Source organism: Thermobia domestica, chromosome 7, assembly GCF_964235325.1.
Source record: "Thermobia domestica chromosome 7, izTheDome1.hap1.1, whole genome shotgun sequence".
Classification (NCBI taxonomy): Eukaryota; Metazoa; Arthropoda; class Insecta; order Zygentoma; family Lepismatidae; genus Thermobia; species Thermobia domestica.
The window spans coordinates 22,787,422-22,805,192 of NC_137460.1; the positions used below are offsets into that span (position 1 = coordinate 22,787,422).

Below are 17,771 nucleotides of genomic sequence, written 5' to 3' on the forward strand. Positions count from 1 at the left end.
GAACTCCCTGCCGTTTTCTGAGGCACATTTTTTCCTGAGAAATGACAAGGAAAGGATATGAACATGTCATCCGCACATCCGAATCAAACATAGTCCATTCGATAAACATAACGAAGATATGTTCATGCATAAAATAAAAAAAAGTGCTATGGACAACGAAATAAGTTCCTGAGGCCCATTAATCCTGTTAGCATAAAGAGAATCGTAGACTCGCAGTGAAATAGCTATTGCATCAGCACTGTTTCTTGGAAAGTCATGGTTTATAGTTCATTCTCTTTAGCATGAAACAAACTTTCCAGAGGTGCTATGTATTGGGGTCCATAATGTACTTGGGCCCCAATGTAATGTACAGGGAAAATTGGGAGAATGTCTGGAAAATTCTCTCCAGAAATCACTACATTCAACTTTGGCCCTCTCTGGAGTGGCCTCGGATAAAAGCATACAATCCAAATGTATCTCTGAAAATACTGAGTGTACCAAGTTTTGTATTGATAGACGGAATAGATATGAGGGTAAAATGTGTACTGTTATACATGCTTTTCCCTCATCTGGCAAAACTAAAAAGAGTCAAACCTTACACTTTTGACTGGTGAGGATGGTCGACCCCGAGCATCAAACTCGAGAAGTGCGAAGAGGGAACTAGATCCGATCACATAAGCTTGCTCAATATTTTTTTTATTGCTTATTTGAATTTCCTTGACAGATACTGAATGTAAAGTATGTATGTTTAACGAAAATGAGCGCTAACCTGTCACACATTTTTTAAAGCTTATGAAATACAATTTGTGGAAAGTAATGCTATGAAAATCACTGAAATCGAAAGTTCCCTCCATGTGGGATGCATTAGGCGTTCACGAAAAACTGTCCTTAAAATGTCCCAAACTAGAGAGACATTCTGTTTATATGTATTTCCACTCTATATTTAAGGATATAAAAACTGATGTAATGACTTTTGCACACTAATTTATACAGTAATTAGTTTTGCGATATTTTATGACATAATAAATGAAAGTAGTGGTAAGTCAATAAAATGAAGAGTATTCATTTGTAATGATTTCATGCACTAACAACGATAAGCACTGTGAATCACATCGTTCTAGTAACTGCCAAAAGATGTCACTTGGCCTCAAGACACATTTCTGTCCATTAAATGTCCTCTTAGCAAAGCTATTAGATAATTTTCTGGATTGTTTTCCGTGTGTGTACGTTTCAGCGATCTGTTTGTACTAAGTGCTGTTTTGTGTTGACATTATAATCTTGCTTTGCTAGTTTCATATGAAGTGCTTTGTTATTTTCAAGACGGAGACGAAGCATTCCAGTATTCTTCATTGTAATAGTTTGCATTATAACATTGGTGCATTTCGAATTAATATATTTTGAAACTAAAAACATTTACCATGCTTGTCACTGAAGATGGACATGATCCAACGAACTTAGTTAAATCTGAAGATGCGGATAGTTTTGATTATTTTATGAATGAATTTTCTTCAGAAGTCCTGAATGGGGATGCAGATTTTCCGATCCGTAAGTAATTCTCCAAAGTATTATTATTAATTTGACATCATATTCGTTTGACAAGAAACAGCTGAGTAAATGTGAATCATTTGGCAGAATCAATAGTAATTGCTGTAACTTGATAATATAACTGTCAGTATATTATATTTGACAAGGATGATTTTCTAGTTTTGTACTATTTTTCTTTCTTGTTGTATTGCGTTGAATTCTGTTACATACACTGAATTCGTTAGGCGTGACAACGTTAAGGGCGGCGACAGAAGAGTACAAATTATGGGGGAGGTGTAAATACTACTAGACGGAATGCATTCCATATATATTATTAAAGGGGGTAAACTGTATAATGCACGGTCCAGCTGATCATCGATAAATAGAACCGTTTTAAATGGGTATGATAGAGTAGAATACGATAGGGTTAGGTTAGGATAGCGTAAGTTAGGATTAGAGAAGTTGGGACCCATTTTATTAAATTAACCGAGTATTATCAGTTTCCGAAGGAGCAGGACGCACGAACTTACAAAGGGAGTAACAAAGCGACTTTTATTTACTTATCGACTGATACGAAAATAAAAAAAAAGAACGTACATGTACTTTATATCTGCATGTATAATGCCCTTGTACTTTATCTTTGTCAATGTGTGTGTGTGGGGGGGGGGGAATTAGAACAAAGAAGAAACGCGGATCAAGGGGTTCTCATGTATCTATTACCATTATTTCTTATGTCTGCGTAAGGATAGCAACTGGAGCTGACATTGTGAAGTTCACCGATTAAATGTGTTTGAAATGTACATTAAGAATACGGGGACAGTTGTGTAACTGAATGTGTGGCAATAATAACTTCATGCCTTCTATATTATTCGGCTTTTGTTCTACAGAGTAGGCTCAGTATTCTCTGGCTGAAAAACTTTTTTTTTTTTTTTGTTTGTTTGTTTTTGTTATTTATGCGGAAATTCATTATCATCTATATTGAAATATTTATAAAGTATTTCTTGACAATGGATAGTATTTAGAATTTTACCCAACTCGTTTCATGTCTCCAGAACCGAGTTCCTTGCTTTTGTCTAAATTGTGATAAAGATAGAAAACAAGCCTGGCAGGGCTTCTAACACCTTTCGCTGCTATCGCTCGCTCAGCTTTATTTTGTAAAATAAGTAACACTGGAAGTCTTATATGTGCAAGATAGGGGAGTACCTATCAAAAGCCTGTTAAAAATACAAAAGATATGTGTAAGATTGATGCTCGGTCTCCTTAGTCGTGCGCATTGTAGGTCAAGCTTCGTTAAATTAGGAATTATGACAGTATCTGCAATTTTCATATACCAATGTTTGCTTTACATTAAGGAAAACAATCATATTTACAATGATTTAGGGTACTCTCATACTTATCAAACTAGAAGCAGGTACCGTTTAGGATTATTGAGATGTGAATATAGTAAGACACAGAAGACCTTTTACAATATGTCAGTTAAATTTTATAATTTTCTTTCTATATTTTTAAGAGAACTTCCATTTCTGGGTTTTAAAAAACAAGTACAGACATTACTTATTAATAATTGAAAATAAAGTGTTGGAGAATTTTTTGAACTCAAAATTGATAGTTATAATATTTTGGTCTGTTATTCAGTGATCTTTGTTTATATTATGGTATATTATGGTATGCTATATATGTAACCCTAAAATTTTCATCTTGTACCTATTCTGACGATTGTAATACATCTGATGCTCTCAGATGTTTCTACAATAAAATTTATTATTATTATTATTATTACCCCATAAGAATTCCTCGGTGCACTTTCACTTTAAGAAAACTTTCTCTTTTACGTGTAAATACTGAGTCCGGAAATATGTCGTAAATATACCGGTAGTGTAAAAAAAAAAAAACAACTTGTGCTAGCTGGCGACTAGAAAGCATGAATGCTATCTAACCGAGTTAGGGCAAGAACACAGCGGGGGGCCTGGAATAATAGCGAGATGAGTGCGAGTGTGTCCGTAGGGAGTAGGCGCGTAAGTGGTGGTGGGTATGCGCGCAAATGATGATGTCGCTAAAAACACGCGGTTATATACTATTTTTATCGTCAGCTTTGCGTCCTCGAAGAAATTGCCTTTCACTTCCGACTTTTGCCAGTAACATTTCACAGCATGTACACATTTCACATTTGGGAATTTAACTGTTCCCCAGTTTATCTATTTTCATGCCCTCCTACATTTGCTTTCCTTGTTGCTCCGTGCCGCTCCGTAGAATGTAATGACTCTTTTCCTTCACCAACATAGGTTGTTATAAAACTCACAATTGATATGTTACATCCACTCATGCAACTGTCATTTTTAAATACTTTGAATTAATTTCCCCATTATACCAGAATGTCGGACGTCAGCACAGCTCCACTTAGAATAGTAGCAACACTACGCAACACCTGAAAATACCACATTGCTCTTCTTTTGTTAATAGGAATTTCATGAAAAATAACTAATTCACCTTTTCTTTTCTGTAAAATTTTCTTGTGTTTTACATTTATGGACCTATTCTCCGACACTTAACCCTATTCATTTGTTTTCACGTGCTGATACCCCACATGGAACAGTAGCGTTAAGTTGTACCACTGGAAATATTTTGACTAAGGTTCCGATTATGGGAGTTCCTGAAGATAGACATAAATGTGAATTAATGTAACCAAAGCTAGTATTCGGTTTTTATTCCCTGAAAATATAAACATTTGAAAACTAATACATGAAACTTCTGAATAAACGGACACCAATGGGCTGATTATTTGAGAGGTGTCCGATACAGGGGCGTCATCTAAGGGGGAGTAATTGCCTCCCTCTGAGTTTGAGAGTTATATAGATTTTATCAATAGAATAGTAGTAAATTGCGAAAAACGCGAAATTTTACTTATATCAAGGGCTCTTGGTTCCGTCAAGCAAAATCTGACGCTCCTTTTCCGTTACTGAGAGGTTAGACAAATTTAGATTACTCATACTTCATACAGCAATTGTGTGCAGTTTGTACAGTTATTATAAATGTAAGTATAGGTTAAAATAGATATATTGAACTCATTGTTGGAATTATTAGGGATGAGGGATAAATTACTTTCTGTAAATAAATGAAAATATCACTGGTGGTTGTATTTATATGAGTATGTATTTTCTTCTGAAGTATATGCAATTTCGTAATAATATGTGTATTTTTGCTGGAACAAGAAGATCTGTCCGTATTAAGGAAGTATCCGTTTAGAGAGTGTTTTTCTGGTACAGTTTGTATAGTCAGCAGCAAAAAAACCTGCAACATGACCATGTAAGTTTATTGTGAAACTTCGCCTAATAGCGCAGGCAATCAACATAATGTCTAAATGGCACGAATCACCCCAGGAGAAACCTAGGCATCCTCCCCTGCACAATTATTTTGGAGCAAAAGACTCCGTCATTTCATAATAAACTTACATGCTCATGTTGCAGGATTTTTGCTGCGAACTGTACCATACGAGTGTTTTATGGTACTTATAACTCTCCTCTTTGAGCTTTTTCGTCCGTTTGTTTTGTTTTGTTTTTCAAGTCTAGAGGCATTGTAATACACGTTACGTATGGTTTCACGCCTTCCTGCGTCGGAACAGGAGGTGATAACGTCATAACTTTAAAAAATATTTTCTTTTGTTAGGCCTATTTTCATTATTTTTTTGGCGGGCTTACTTTTGCACCGAGAAGATTGAAATTTTGCACAAATATTCAGTCCACCGATTAGTATTTATCAGATTTTTTTCCAGATCTCTGTGTTTAGCACACGGGAGGTCCAGGGGGAAGGTAAAAACGGTAAAAAAGTTTTTTAAAACCAAAAAATCCCTTTTTCCACTATTTTTACGCCTCAGATACATGATGGAGAAATGTGAATGGTACCGTCTGAAAGCCAGTTCTATTCTGAACAGAATGATGTGCGAACCGTGATTCTAGGGTAAATAGGGATTACTCAGGGAATTTTTACCCAAGATCCTCTTTATACGGGGTATTGTGAGTATATATATATTTGCTGGGCTTACTTTTGTACCTAGAAGATTGAAATTGTTCACAAACATTCAGTCCATCGTGTAGTATTTATCAGTTTTTTCAGATCTCTACGTTAAAACAGAGGGGTGTCCAGAGGAAATACGATGGGAATATGTGAATTGTACCGTTTAAAAGTCAGTTCTACCGTTTGAAAGAAAGTAGGAGGAAACGGGAGAAGCCCGAGAAAACCCACGCACATGGTATTTGTCCACCTCAAAATTCACTTGCCGTGAGCTGGGATCGAACCAAGGACCCCATGCACCAGGGGTGAACTTTCTACCACTGAGCCACCGCGACCCCTGCAATTAAGAAGCAAATTGACACAATGCATGAGAATAAAAATCAATCAGTGCTGTTGTACGCATTTTATATTAGCAGAGTACATAAAAGCTTCAAACTTTTGGGGTTGACACGATAAAAGAAATGACTTACTTTATTCTTAAATACGTTCTTCCTTTGTATACGTTTATTAGCGAGGAAAAGTGAAATATTTCAGTTTAACGTCCCACGATTATGCCCTCTAGGCTCAGCGAGACAATGATTAGGGTAAGTGAATAATGGTGGAATGAGAAAAAGGGAGGAAAGGGGAGTATCCCAAGAAAACCCACGGACTTAATGTTTCTCCCAGAAACTTAACTTGGCCGGAGGTCGAACTAGGGATCTCAAGCGCAAAAGGTAAGCGCTCTGGCACTAAGGCGCCGTGCCCTCCAGTCTTAGCTAGGAGTACGGTGTCGCGGATGCAAGTCCGACGGATTACGTTTACTAGTAGCCTTTACATTTTCGCAGCAAAACTAAATACTTGAATCGTAATCAGCTTGAGTATTATCTGTATAAGTAGTAACACCTGATTGTGCGTTTAGGGTAGTATGCGTTTCATTTGCATTTATTGCCAAATAAGCATGTAAGATTAGTTGGACATACTGAAAATTTCATTGTTCTTTGCTGTCTGTGGAGAAAAGTTATCATTATTTGTAAGAGTAAGATGTTAGGAGTACATTTGGAGTGCAGTCTTGTAAGAGTTGCGTGCCATATAGATGAGATTAAACTTACCCCATAATTGTTCAATAATTTTAACCACATATTTCTCGTCGTTTCGATATAATAATCAAGGTCATACAAAATTTAGAATTTTTTCGTTAGAGTTAACAATGCTAAAGTAAAAACAGTCCAATTTATGATAATTTGCGTGTGATATATGGTTCCCATCTTTTTTTTTTTCTCTCTAAATCGCCCGTATGAAAGTCGTTCATTGCCCTTTCCACGGGTTGCTTCCGAGTGTGTATTTCCTGTCAGTCTTAACGCAGCAGCATTCAAGCGATATGTTTGTGCCATTGTTTTTAACTGTAAAACCAGGATAACTTTTATCTCATAACCATGTCACAATGTAGTACTGTGACTGATGTGGTTTTGCATTATTGTATCCTCGCAAGTATTGCAAGCATTGTGCCCTGAAATTTCAGTTTAGACTTCCGAACTATTCTATGCACAAATATGGGAGATTTTATAGAACGGCTGTGTCCGTCCCTCTGTTCATAGTTATAGGAGATAAATGTTTTATTTTGTGTGAATTCAGTACCTCAGGAATAACTTCCGTTTCTCTTAAATTTCTATTCAAACTACAAGTGGTAGAAATCGAAAATTAAGGGAAACGAAACTTATTACAGAGGTGTTGAAACTTAAATAACTCGAATTTTCAGTATTCGAAATCGTTGTAATGAAATCTTCTAGTACCTCTGGTGCATGGGGTCCTTGGTTCGATCCCAACTCCCGCCAAATGAACTTTGAGGTGGACAAACACCATGTGCGTGGGTTTTCTCGGGATTCTTCCGTTTCCTCCTACTTTCTTCATTCCACCTTTTCCTTCGTCTCTAATCACCGCCACCTTCTTTAACCTAGAGGGCATAGTGTAATGTCCAACGATTCTGCTTGTTAGATGAGCTCCTCCGTGGCTAAGCGGTTAGCGTACGCATCTATGGCTTGAGAGACCCGGGTTCGATTCCCGGCGGGAGCTCATGCGGTTTGGATTCCACGTTAATCAGTAGGTCCACGTCTCATATAGCCTCGCTGCTGAACGGGACGTTAAACTCAAAATCAACTCCACTCTGCTTGTTAGACAAAGCTAGACAAGTGAATAATAATATGAGATAGAATTGGTGGAATGAGAATGTGGGAGGATAGGGAATAGCCAATAGCCCGAGAAAACCCCGCGGACACAATGTTGTCCAGCACAAACAACTTGGCCGAAGATCGAACCAGGGACCCCACGCACCATAGGTAAGCGCTCTCCTACTGAGCTACCGTGCCCCCTCCCCCAGTATTCGGTATTCGAATAATTGTTTGAATAATGAATAACTTTTCGAATGTTTGTTTCTAATATTCAAATAAGTTTAATAGCACTCGTAGAAGTCTTATTTCCTGTTTTCAGCGTTGACTATCATCAGAGCAAGAACGGTAATAGATAGCGAGAATCTTTTTTTTTTTTTTTTAATTATGGATTCAGCGTTCCAACCATAGATTTCTCCGTTTTTGTCTTTCTACGAAAATTGAAAGTGGTAGTACTATTTCCGGTTCCATTATTCATTGTCCTAGAGCTCTAATTACTAGGAAATGACAGTTTTTTTTTGGGGGGGGGTATGAATTCAAGTTCACAAAAATAGTCCCTCTCAGCTCTTATTCTTCTGTTGAAACTGGAAGTACGAAAAGTCTGCTACAACTTCCGGTTTCAGTATTTGTGTCACATAGAGCAGCGATCCTAGTGGACTTCCCTCGTGGTTCTTTTAAACTCCTTTGTCCTTCATTCCTGGACATAACCTCGAGAACTCATCATCGTCATAAAGCTCTGCTACATGTAATTTTGTAATCTCAGGTAATGGATTTCCCTCTGGTGCTGGCCGAGCAAGTACACCTTCAGCGTCACATAACTTTCTTGTTGCTTTAACCATCCTTTCTGACACTTGAAATTCTTCAGCAGCTCTTTTCCTCGACAGCAGCTTCTTTTCTGTGGCTGCAGCGTCAATATCTGGAGTTTGTCATAACGGCTAGTTGGGGCTGTACATTTGGTCTGCAGTGCAGACAAAAGAGTGGCGTAATCGTTCACACATGTTTGGACATTCAGCTTGTCTGGCTTCACCTTTAGGCCGCATATCACGAATGTATAACCCACCAGCTAATGCATTGGATTTTTGTCAACTTATGTTGTAATTGCTGCATCTTCATGCTTCCATATCCACGTGAATCCCTCCTGCTGACCTTACGGAACTTCAAAGGGGACACACCAAGTGCCCCAGCAGTGGTATTAACAGCCTTGGTTGCATGAGCTATTTTCAGTTCTTCAGGTGGTTCACCACAGGAATTGTCACTTGCCTCATCATATGTTGCATTCTAATATTTTGCACTCAGCTCACGTCGACAAGTAGGACACTGCATTCCTTCCAGGTCTTGCCCAGTCACTTCCTTCAGGTTAACTGCTGTATTGTTGGTAATCTTTTGTAGCCCCTTGACAATTTTCTTTGTATATGGAAGGTTGAAGGGATTGCAGCAATATCGCTTTGTCGCACGATCCGAACTAGAAGTTGCACTCTGCTGCTCTATTTTCCAAGTTACTCAGCATACAGTAGCTCTGAAAGGATGCAAAACAGAATGTAAATGTTAGACAATAATGGATTAGTAACATATAAGGCACAGGTTCATTACCTCACAATCATTCAACCATTAGTTTAATATCCCCACATCAATGCCATTGCAATCCCGGGAAGGCGCTCACAAGGGCGACTTCAAAAGTTCGCATTTGACCAAGACGTCACCCGTTCTCTGAAATGATATTTTGGTCTCCAAGGCTTTTTGACATGCTCTTTGCAATGGGACCAAGCAAAGCAGGATGACGAACTGGCATGATGGTCAACTACCTGATTGAACATAGGTACGTTTTGGCATTGACCATTGGCATTCAGGTCCGACTATACGACTTAGAAACTTCCCAGTTGGCACACAGACTATCATGTTAGAGGCCAATAATGGGAAAAACAATTGGTATCAAAAAAAAAAAAAAAAACAGCAAGAGATATCGGCTCATCCGTGCAGTAGTACTTGGTTTTACGGGTGTTTTTTTTTTTTTTTTTTCATTTTCAATTTCGCCTTCTGAGAAAAGTAAGCTATCTAGGTCAAAACTGCTTTCATTGTTGGCATCCTTGTACATTATAAAAATGTCCCAAACTAGTTATTTTCAGTACCAACAAACAAGTAGCAACTGAGTAACGACTTCCTCAAAATGCCTCTGTGACGCTCCTGTTTCTGTTCTAGTATTTCGGTCAACATGTAAGGACACTGTTTCTTGGAAACTATAGCAGCAACAGAACTGACATTTTGCACATGTGTGTTTGGGCCAAATACCAACCTGTATTTCAAATTTAATCCAAACCTGAGAGGGAAGGTGGGGATCAGTGGACCACTTGATATGGAATGTCCCGGAGTTGGAATCGAACCGGGGACCCTACGTACCAGAGTAAGTGCCCTATCACTGAGCTCCGCTACTCCCAGCGTATATACATTTATTTATTATCAGACATTTTTCGTAACCTTCAATTATTTGAAAAAAGAACACGAATTATTATGTCAATAAAAATCAAGTGACTTTTTCTTAATATACTTCGAATATATAGATATATTGGTATATACTTTAAAAATACATAAATTTACGTTCAAAGGAGCCAAGAAGTAAGATGGATTGTTGAACATTCTGACTGATCTAGCTAGTCCCACTGTCATACACCAAAAACAGAAAAGATAGCAACTAAAAGTTCTGATATGGGCTCAGCTTCCCAGGAAGAATAGGTTTTTATCACCGATTTTGACCCTCGTTGAAGCTTCAAGTGATAGAAGTATCACTTCCGCTTTCAGTATATACTGTTTATTTGGAAGTTTGATATTTTGACCAACGTTAAGTATAACCCATGTTCAAATCATCCGGTATTACTATCGCTGTCTGTCATTCGTAAACTCCCCTAACATCAGATACATATTTAAATATATATGTTAGGGATGAGAAACACAGGTTTGATCCTTAGTTGGATTTCATATGTTTCAGATCCCATGTTACACTGTAGGACCATGTCTCATACAGCGGTGCTGCTGAACGAAACACTAAATTCCAAATTAATCAACCAAATACGAGAGCTGTCCAAAAAGTAACTCACGTTCTGGAATAAAAAAGAAGACAAGTGAAACTAGACATTTTTTATTATATATATTTTGAAACGACACTATTGTTGCATTTCTTTCCGACATAGTCATCAGTAAATAAGCTTACAAAATCCATTGTCGTAAAAAAGTTATCGTCGGTGATTTCAATTATTCGTGCTGAAGGTTTGCATCATTATCAAAGTACTGCGTTGCTAGCTAGGTCTTCATGTGGGAGAACAGGTGGTATAGTCACTTGATGCTAGATCCGATCTGTATGGGGGATGTTCGAAAATATACCAATGAAAGGCCTGTAAAATTTCCTGAATCCGCTTGGCCGAATATGGGCGTGCGTTGTCATGTAACAGCATTTTTTTTGCACTTAGTTTTCCATTGTGTTGTTTTTGAATTGCTTTTCGCAACTTCATAATCTTTTACAATTTTTTTAGTGGTAATTGTTGTACTAGTTCTGCAAACTCGACTAGCAGCACATCGTCACTATCCTAAAACACAGTAGCCATAACTTTCCTTGCAGACATGGTTTGAAAGCATCCTTTTTTTTTTTTTTTTTATTAGTGAAACTGGCGTGTCCCCACTTCATGGAGTTATGTTTCACAGTTAAGGTGCTTAACCCAAGTCTTGTCTCCTCTAATAATAGGTGAATTCAACTTAGGAATGGGCAAAACCGGTTTTTATTAAAAAACCGAAAACCGGTTTCTATAAAAACGAAACCCGAAGAACCGACATTTCGGGTTTCCCCAAAACCGGTTCGGTTTTCACCAAAACTGGTTTCGGTGAAAACTTTTCGAAAACACACAAGACTATTTCTGTGGAAATGGATTCGGTTTCCGGAGAACAATGAAACACCATTCTGGTCAGAAATAGAACAAATTTGAAAAAAAAAACGGAATCGGTTTTGAAGAAAACAGAAACCGGTTTCGGTGAAAAGCCAAAAACCGAAAAACCGGTTTTTGTGCCCACCATTAATTCAACTAAACCAACTTCAGGACGGTGAAATAAAGCACGGTGGTGATGATGCTTCTTTTAAATACATATTTATTTATTTACATCTTAGCCGAGATTGGTTGGTCATTCTACACCAACAGCTTTGTAGCAGTCTGTCACTTTTAGAAGGAGACAGAAATACAGAAAAGAGACTCGATTCACTATGAAAATTCTGCTTCATCTGAAAAAATTCGAAAGAAAGAAATTGTAAATATAATTAGACTACGTGGTGGACAGTATCGTTCTCGTGGGTTTCCTCGGGGCACTCCCGTCTCCTCCCACTTTATCATTCCACCAATTATTCCATCATCATTCATTTGCTTTAATCATGGTCTCCCGTAACCTAACAGGCATAAACGTAGAACGTTAAACTCAAAGATTTCATCACAGCTTGACAGATTGCTTACTGAAGCACTGCTTCACTTGCTCGCGTTGAATGCACGCCACTGACTTTGATTAGGGAAACCACATATTCAAAAAGTGAGTAAAATTTTGTCTTCGTTATATATCTATTCAGTCTTTCCAACACAGCAATTAATGTTCCTCCGGTAAAAAAAAAAAAAAAATAAATAAAATAAAATAAAAGTCTGGCTTTATATATTGTCAAGAAGACATACCCTTCGAATAGGATTAACCCCTACAAATTATCGTTAAAAAGCGTGTCCAGAGTGTGAGGTCAATACCTCATGTGCAGCCGAGCTAAGCTTTCCTTCAATGAGTCTCGCCGTGAAGTGCTGACAGCTGACAACACTGAGATTTATGCGTGTGTGTGTGTGTGTGTGTATCTTGGCAGGTGCTACAAACAACGAGTATTTTCTCAAAGGTCGAGGAAGGTCAGTATCCTATGTATAGTAGAATTTATATATATATGAATACTAGTATATGGGATATGTGTCGTTACACTTTAACCGTCTCGCTCTATCGTTCCGTTCGTGAGTAGTAAATTTTCGCGTGGACAATAATCGTAATAATTGAGAGCGAGAGTCTGAAAATAGAGAGTTGTGATTTCCTGTTTCAGTTGGAAAACAGCAACAGTCAATATATTTCCTTTCATCGACAGTTTCTTCAAGAATTTTAAAAACAAATATTGTATTTCGCAACAGAGAACATTAGAAAAATTATATTGCAAGCTGGAGTACCAAAACTTTTCATAGAAACTTGGATCGTACTTGAAATCATGATAGAGCGGTCCCGGGTTCAGTTCCCAGTGGGGAACAGTTGCTCGAAAAAGAGTGAAAGCTCTTTCAAGCCAGCCAGTCTGAGTATGGTTTCCCTGGTTTTTCCTCATTCACACCAGGCAAATGCCGGGATGATACCTAACATATAGATGCCAGACCGCTTCCTTCCTTCCCTTTCCCCGGATAGTTTGATCGCCGAGAGGCGTCGGGTCATCCTTCATACTTGACGGGTTAATATGGTCATAGATGCTGAAAGCCCAGAAATCTAATTCCTAATCTTGAAAGTATTATATTAACATACAAGTCCACCACTCTTTATTTTTAACCGCCATTATTATTATTATTATTATTTATTAATTAATTAATTTATTTATTTTTAATGAATAAATCACAAAGACAGTATAAATCTTATGGAATCTACGGAATTCCTCCGGTCTTGACTAATATTAGGATGGAGGTAGACTATGATTTACGTAGTATACATTTGAAATATTTTGTTGTGGAGGCCTTTGATTTCTGAGTCGTGGACCGTCAAATTCGGTTTACTTTTCTGTGTGTTAAAAGTGGAAGCTGAAGATCGAGCAACGTGGAAGAAACATTTTCAGACCCAAATCTTAAGAAAACCTCATTAGTACCAGTACCTGCCAACAGTCATAATACCTAGTAATAATAATAATGTGTATCTCTAGTATAATTATTATTCGTGATTAAAATGGTATTCTTAGTATTGTGAATTATCACAGCAAGATATTATCAGATGTATTCAGATGGTTTAAATTCAACTGGGTGATGTGTGATCTGAACAGTTCATCTTTCATTACGGTCTTTCTGGGCCTGGATTTGATGCCTTTTGATTCTAGTTGTTCTCCGTTATTTTAACATTGTCGGGTATCAGAAACTTCTATGTCCACACCGGAAATCGGATCACGCAGTTCAAAGGCACATGTGTTAACTGGTGTGCTTATGGAAAATGGTTTCCTAATGTACGATTTATACGTGAATTTCAATCTCATAGAAGAGTCATTTCCAATTGGACGCTCCGTGAAGTTACAGTTTCCTGCTTGTATTCTCAAGAAGTCACGCAAAGAGAGCAAGTAGAATACAGTAAACCCAGCGCTACTCTTGTATTCGTGACTAAGTACAGAGCCAACAGTTGCTTCATTCCATTCCACGTATCTCACTCTGTCCCCTCCTTTTTCTTTGCTTAACTACTACTCGAATTAACTCGAACTATTGCGTTTACTGATAATATATAAAAATTGATAAATTCGAATTGTTACGGGCATCTTTTTCTTACGTTCTGGTTTGGATTAACCTGAAATATTTTCTCATGATATAAATCATTGCACGGAGCGGCTCTTTGCGCTCGATTGAAACGTAATGCCCTGTATTTTGTTGATCTAACAGCAAATGGGGTTGTGTTGTAACAAATACCGTGCGGTTGTTCACTGTTATCTCACCCAGGGGGCAATAGTGTTACTCTTTCTTTCACGCGCTTTATTTAATTATACTTTTGTTTTGTTTCTCTTAAAATTTAAGAGAGAAGCAGAGAATAACAGAGAAGCACGGTGGCTCAGTGGTAGAGCGCGTACCTCTGCTGTGTGAGGTCCCTGGTTCTATCCCCTGCCAAGTAAGTATATGGTGCACAACATCATGTCCGTGGGTTTTCCCGGGGTACTCCCGTTTCCTCCCACTTTATCATTCCATCATTATTCACTTGCCTTAATCATCATCCCCCTTAGCCTAATGGGCATAATCGTGGGACGTTAAAGATTTCATTTCATTTTGTTTCTGTTAAATAATAAAAGTCTGAAGATTTTTTTTTCACCAAAGATAGCATATTTTTTCAGTACATATATTATTCGATTGTGTCAGTTACTGTGTTTTTATTAATAACTGTGTCCGAAATAACTCGGGATAATGAAGGAGTTTTTCAGCTGCTATATATAGTTTTTTTTTTAATGAAAATCAGAGATTGTCATGAAATAATATGCTTATGATATATTAAGAATGTGAATATCACAAAAGTTGACCGTTAAGCGGTTACCTTGTTTTTTCTGTCGTAGTTCTGGTAGCAAAAGTTCTCTCTTACGTCATACGTCCGTCAATTGGAAATGACTGGCATACAATTCATGAAAAAGACAACAGTATTTTAAAGTTGTATACATTTTTTTAAAAAAAAATCTAATTTTTAAAATTCTGAGCACTTTGTTTAAGAAAGGAAAATATCGCGGAAGAATGTAGCATTTAAAAAAATGCTAACTGTAGATAAAGTAACTTCTGTATTTTTTAAAACATGCGTTTTATCAGAACTCGAACATGCTTCAAAGAGCGTGTGAATATGTAGGGATAACCTCTTTTTTTATCGTATACATGTTAAGATTTTCTGCCACGTTGCTCTAGACAACCGCGTTTTGTAATCTTTGAAACGGCGTCTATCGTTCAAGTGATATCATTCATTAAGAATATCTGGAGGTTATCGGAGTATTCTTTAAAGGAATTGAGAGACTATTCATCTGCTTCTTTAAGACAGTGATAGGAATACTTCGTGCGCCTTCTTCGTTCGTAAACATTAAACTATTAACACATCTCAGTCATTATCAGAACAATAGTATAGTAGAAAATACATGTAGTACGAAAACATTGATTTTTTTTGAAGCGACTATTTTTGGCGTGAATAATGTGTTTGAAGCAGCTATTTGTTTCCATCTCTCATTTCCGATTATAACAGAAATAAATATTTCGAGGAAAGAATAATATTTTCATGATTCCAAGAAAACTGATTATATAACTTTTTTTTTTTTTATCATGGGGGTCGGGAATTGTAGAGAATCGCGGAAGGGTTTATGGGGGACGCGAATGGAGGGGAAAAAGATAAGTATTTTTTAGCGGATAGATATTTTGATAAATGCGGTGTATCTATAGTACACTGAGCTGGCATTTTTTGCCCCTAATATCCTGCAGACTAATTCCCTCCTGCCTACTTCCACTCACTGAATTTGATAGCCTTTCTACTCATATTTTATAGAAACCCCTTATCCGAAAGTGCTATGAGAGCACACGTCGCGTTGCACTAGATCTCCTCTCGGGTGCAAAATCGAGTTTCTTTCTGTTTGATTTTTTTTTTTTTTTTTTTTTTAAGAGGTAAAAGTCTTACGAGGCTATACCCGAAGAGTAGTGAGCTTGACGAAACATCGAACTCTTCCGCTGTGGTGAAAAGGACAACTACATGAGCTGCATGAATAAAATCATTATCCTGGTGCAGTCTTCTGGGCTTTGAAATCCATAGTTCTGGTCATTTCTGACAAAGAGCGTCACGTAGACGACGGGAAATGTCTGAAGAGAGATCCTTTGTATCTGTACGTACTTACGTTGCACATCACCTCGGCAATGCAAAAACTCAATCAACATCGATTTGATTTTGCTACGCACCTTGCGATCTTCTGTGTTCGCGAGCGTTGTTAGGCTTTGGCGAGGTCAGATGTATCCATGGAGTCGATTGTAATTTCGCTCTCTGTTTCTATCCGTAGGCACATGTCAACCCACAGAAGAGCTCGCATCAACATAACCACTCCTTTTCAACAGAAGATACAAATGAAAGTAATGATATCTGTAGCCTAAAGACGTCATGGGCCCTTCTTTCATGAGTAAAATTTGACCCTTTAGGCTTCCCCAAAACAAAGGAGCTCAGATACTTTTTCGACAGGCCTCGTATACGTTGTGTTTAAGGCTTACACACATTTACAACTGTAAGCGATAAGCAGCAATAATCAAAAGGTTATTGGAAAACGGAAATTACTTGTTAAGTTGCTGGCAAGAGGATGTGATGAAAGTGGGGTCGTGATACGGAATACGTTGATAATACCTGTTCTGTAGAAAAAAAAAGTAGTAAAAATGAAAGTTTCACTTTGACTTCCTAGAGTTACACTCTGTTGCCTAAAGGAAAGGAAGATTAATGAAGGTTAATCAGTATGGAAGGGTAATCAATAAGCTATGGGAATTTCTTTTTTACGTTATTATCGTATTTCCCGTTTGTATAATTTATACACGTTTTGAGATTGATAACTAAAGTATGTAATATGCAATTTACTTGTATTTTTTTAAGCTTTTTCGAACTGATCTAAGAGAACGAGAAGGGCAAACCTCGAGGACAACTTGTGGTCCGCGGTCAATAGTTTGAGCAATTCTGCCCTATAATATCAAAGAGCTCCTTCAGTTTAGAGGGGATCCCAAAGAATATTACAAGAACCTCAGATACTGTTCTAAATACTTCATTTCATGGCATGATTATTGGTATTCCGCAACGCATACCCTGTCAAATATAGTCTAATCTACGTCTGCATATGGCAACACCGCTCACCAGAGAGCAATGTCATCACGAAGAAACTGAATGAGATCTGTCGTTATATGGTTAGTACACCGGCGAGGAAGACTCGGATTCGATTCCAGAGCGAGTTTATGGGGTTGGTTTCCATCTCAAGTTAAACTATCAATACCGTCTTACACAGGTTCAAGTAAACCTCAAACTACAAATGAAGACATTAAAGCAACTTTTCCAAGTTTCTTTGCCTCTTTAAACACACCCTACCTGCTACTGACCGCCGAAAAATAGAAAGTCTATCAAGTGGCTCAGAAGTAGAGTGCTCGCTGTCGGTGCCAAAGGTCCTAGTTTGGCCCCAGGCATGTGAGTTTGTGCTATACAATATCGTGTTTCTAGGTTTTCTTGTGTCCTCCCACATTCTCGTTCCATTAATGTTGTTGCTTTCATTTCAGTTTGACGTTTTACGATTACGTCGTGTAGGCTGTAGGAAACGATGATGATGATAATGAATGAAATAGTGGAATGAGTAAAGTGGGAGTAAAC

The 17,771-nt window shown here is 37.7% G+C and overlaps 1 protein-coding gene across 2 annotated transcripts in view; it reads left to right on the top strand.

The window, feature by feature from the left end:
* Positions 1-1,131: 1,131 nt before the first annotated feature.
* Positions 1,132-17,771, top strand: part of Atf6 (bZIP_ATF6 domain-containing protein ATf6) — a 111,879-nt gene continuing 95,239 nt past the window's right edge. For both annotated transcript variants that reach the window (XM_081764222.1, XM_081764224.1), the window contains exon 1: positions 1,132-1,524. In XM_081764222.1, coding sequence (XP_081620348.1) covers positions 1,398-1,524 — 127 coding nt within the window. In that variant the 5' untranslated portion in view covers positions 1,132-1,397. The remainder of the gene's footprint in view (positions 1,525-17,771) is intronic.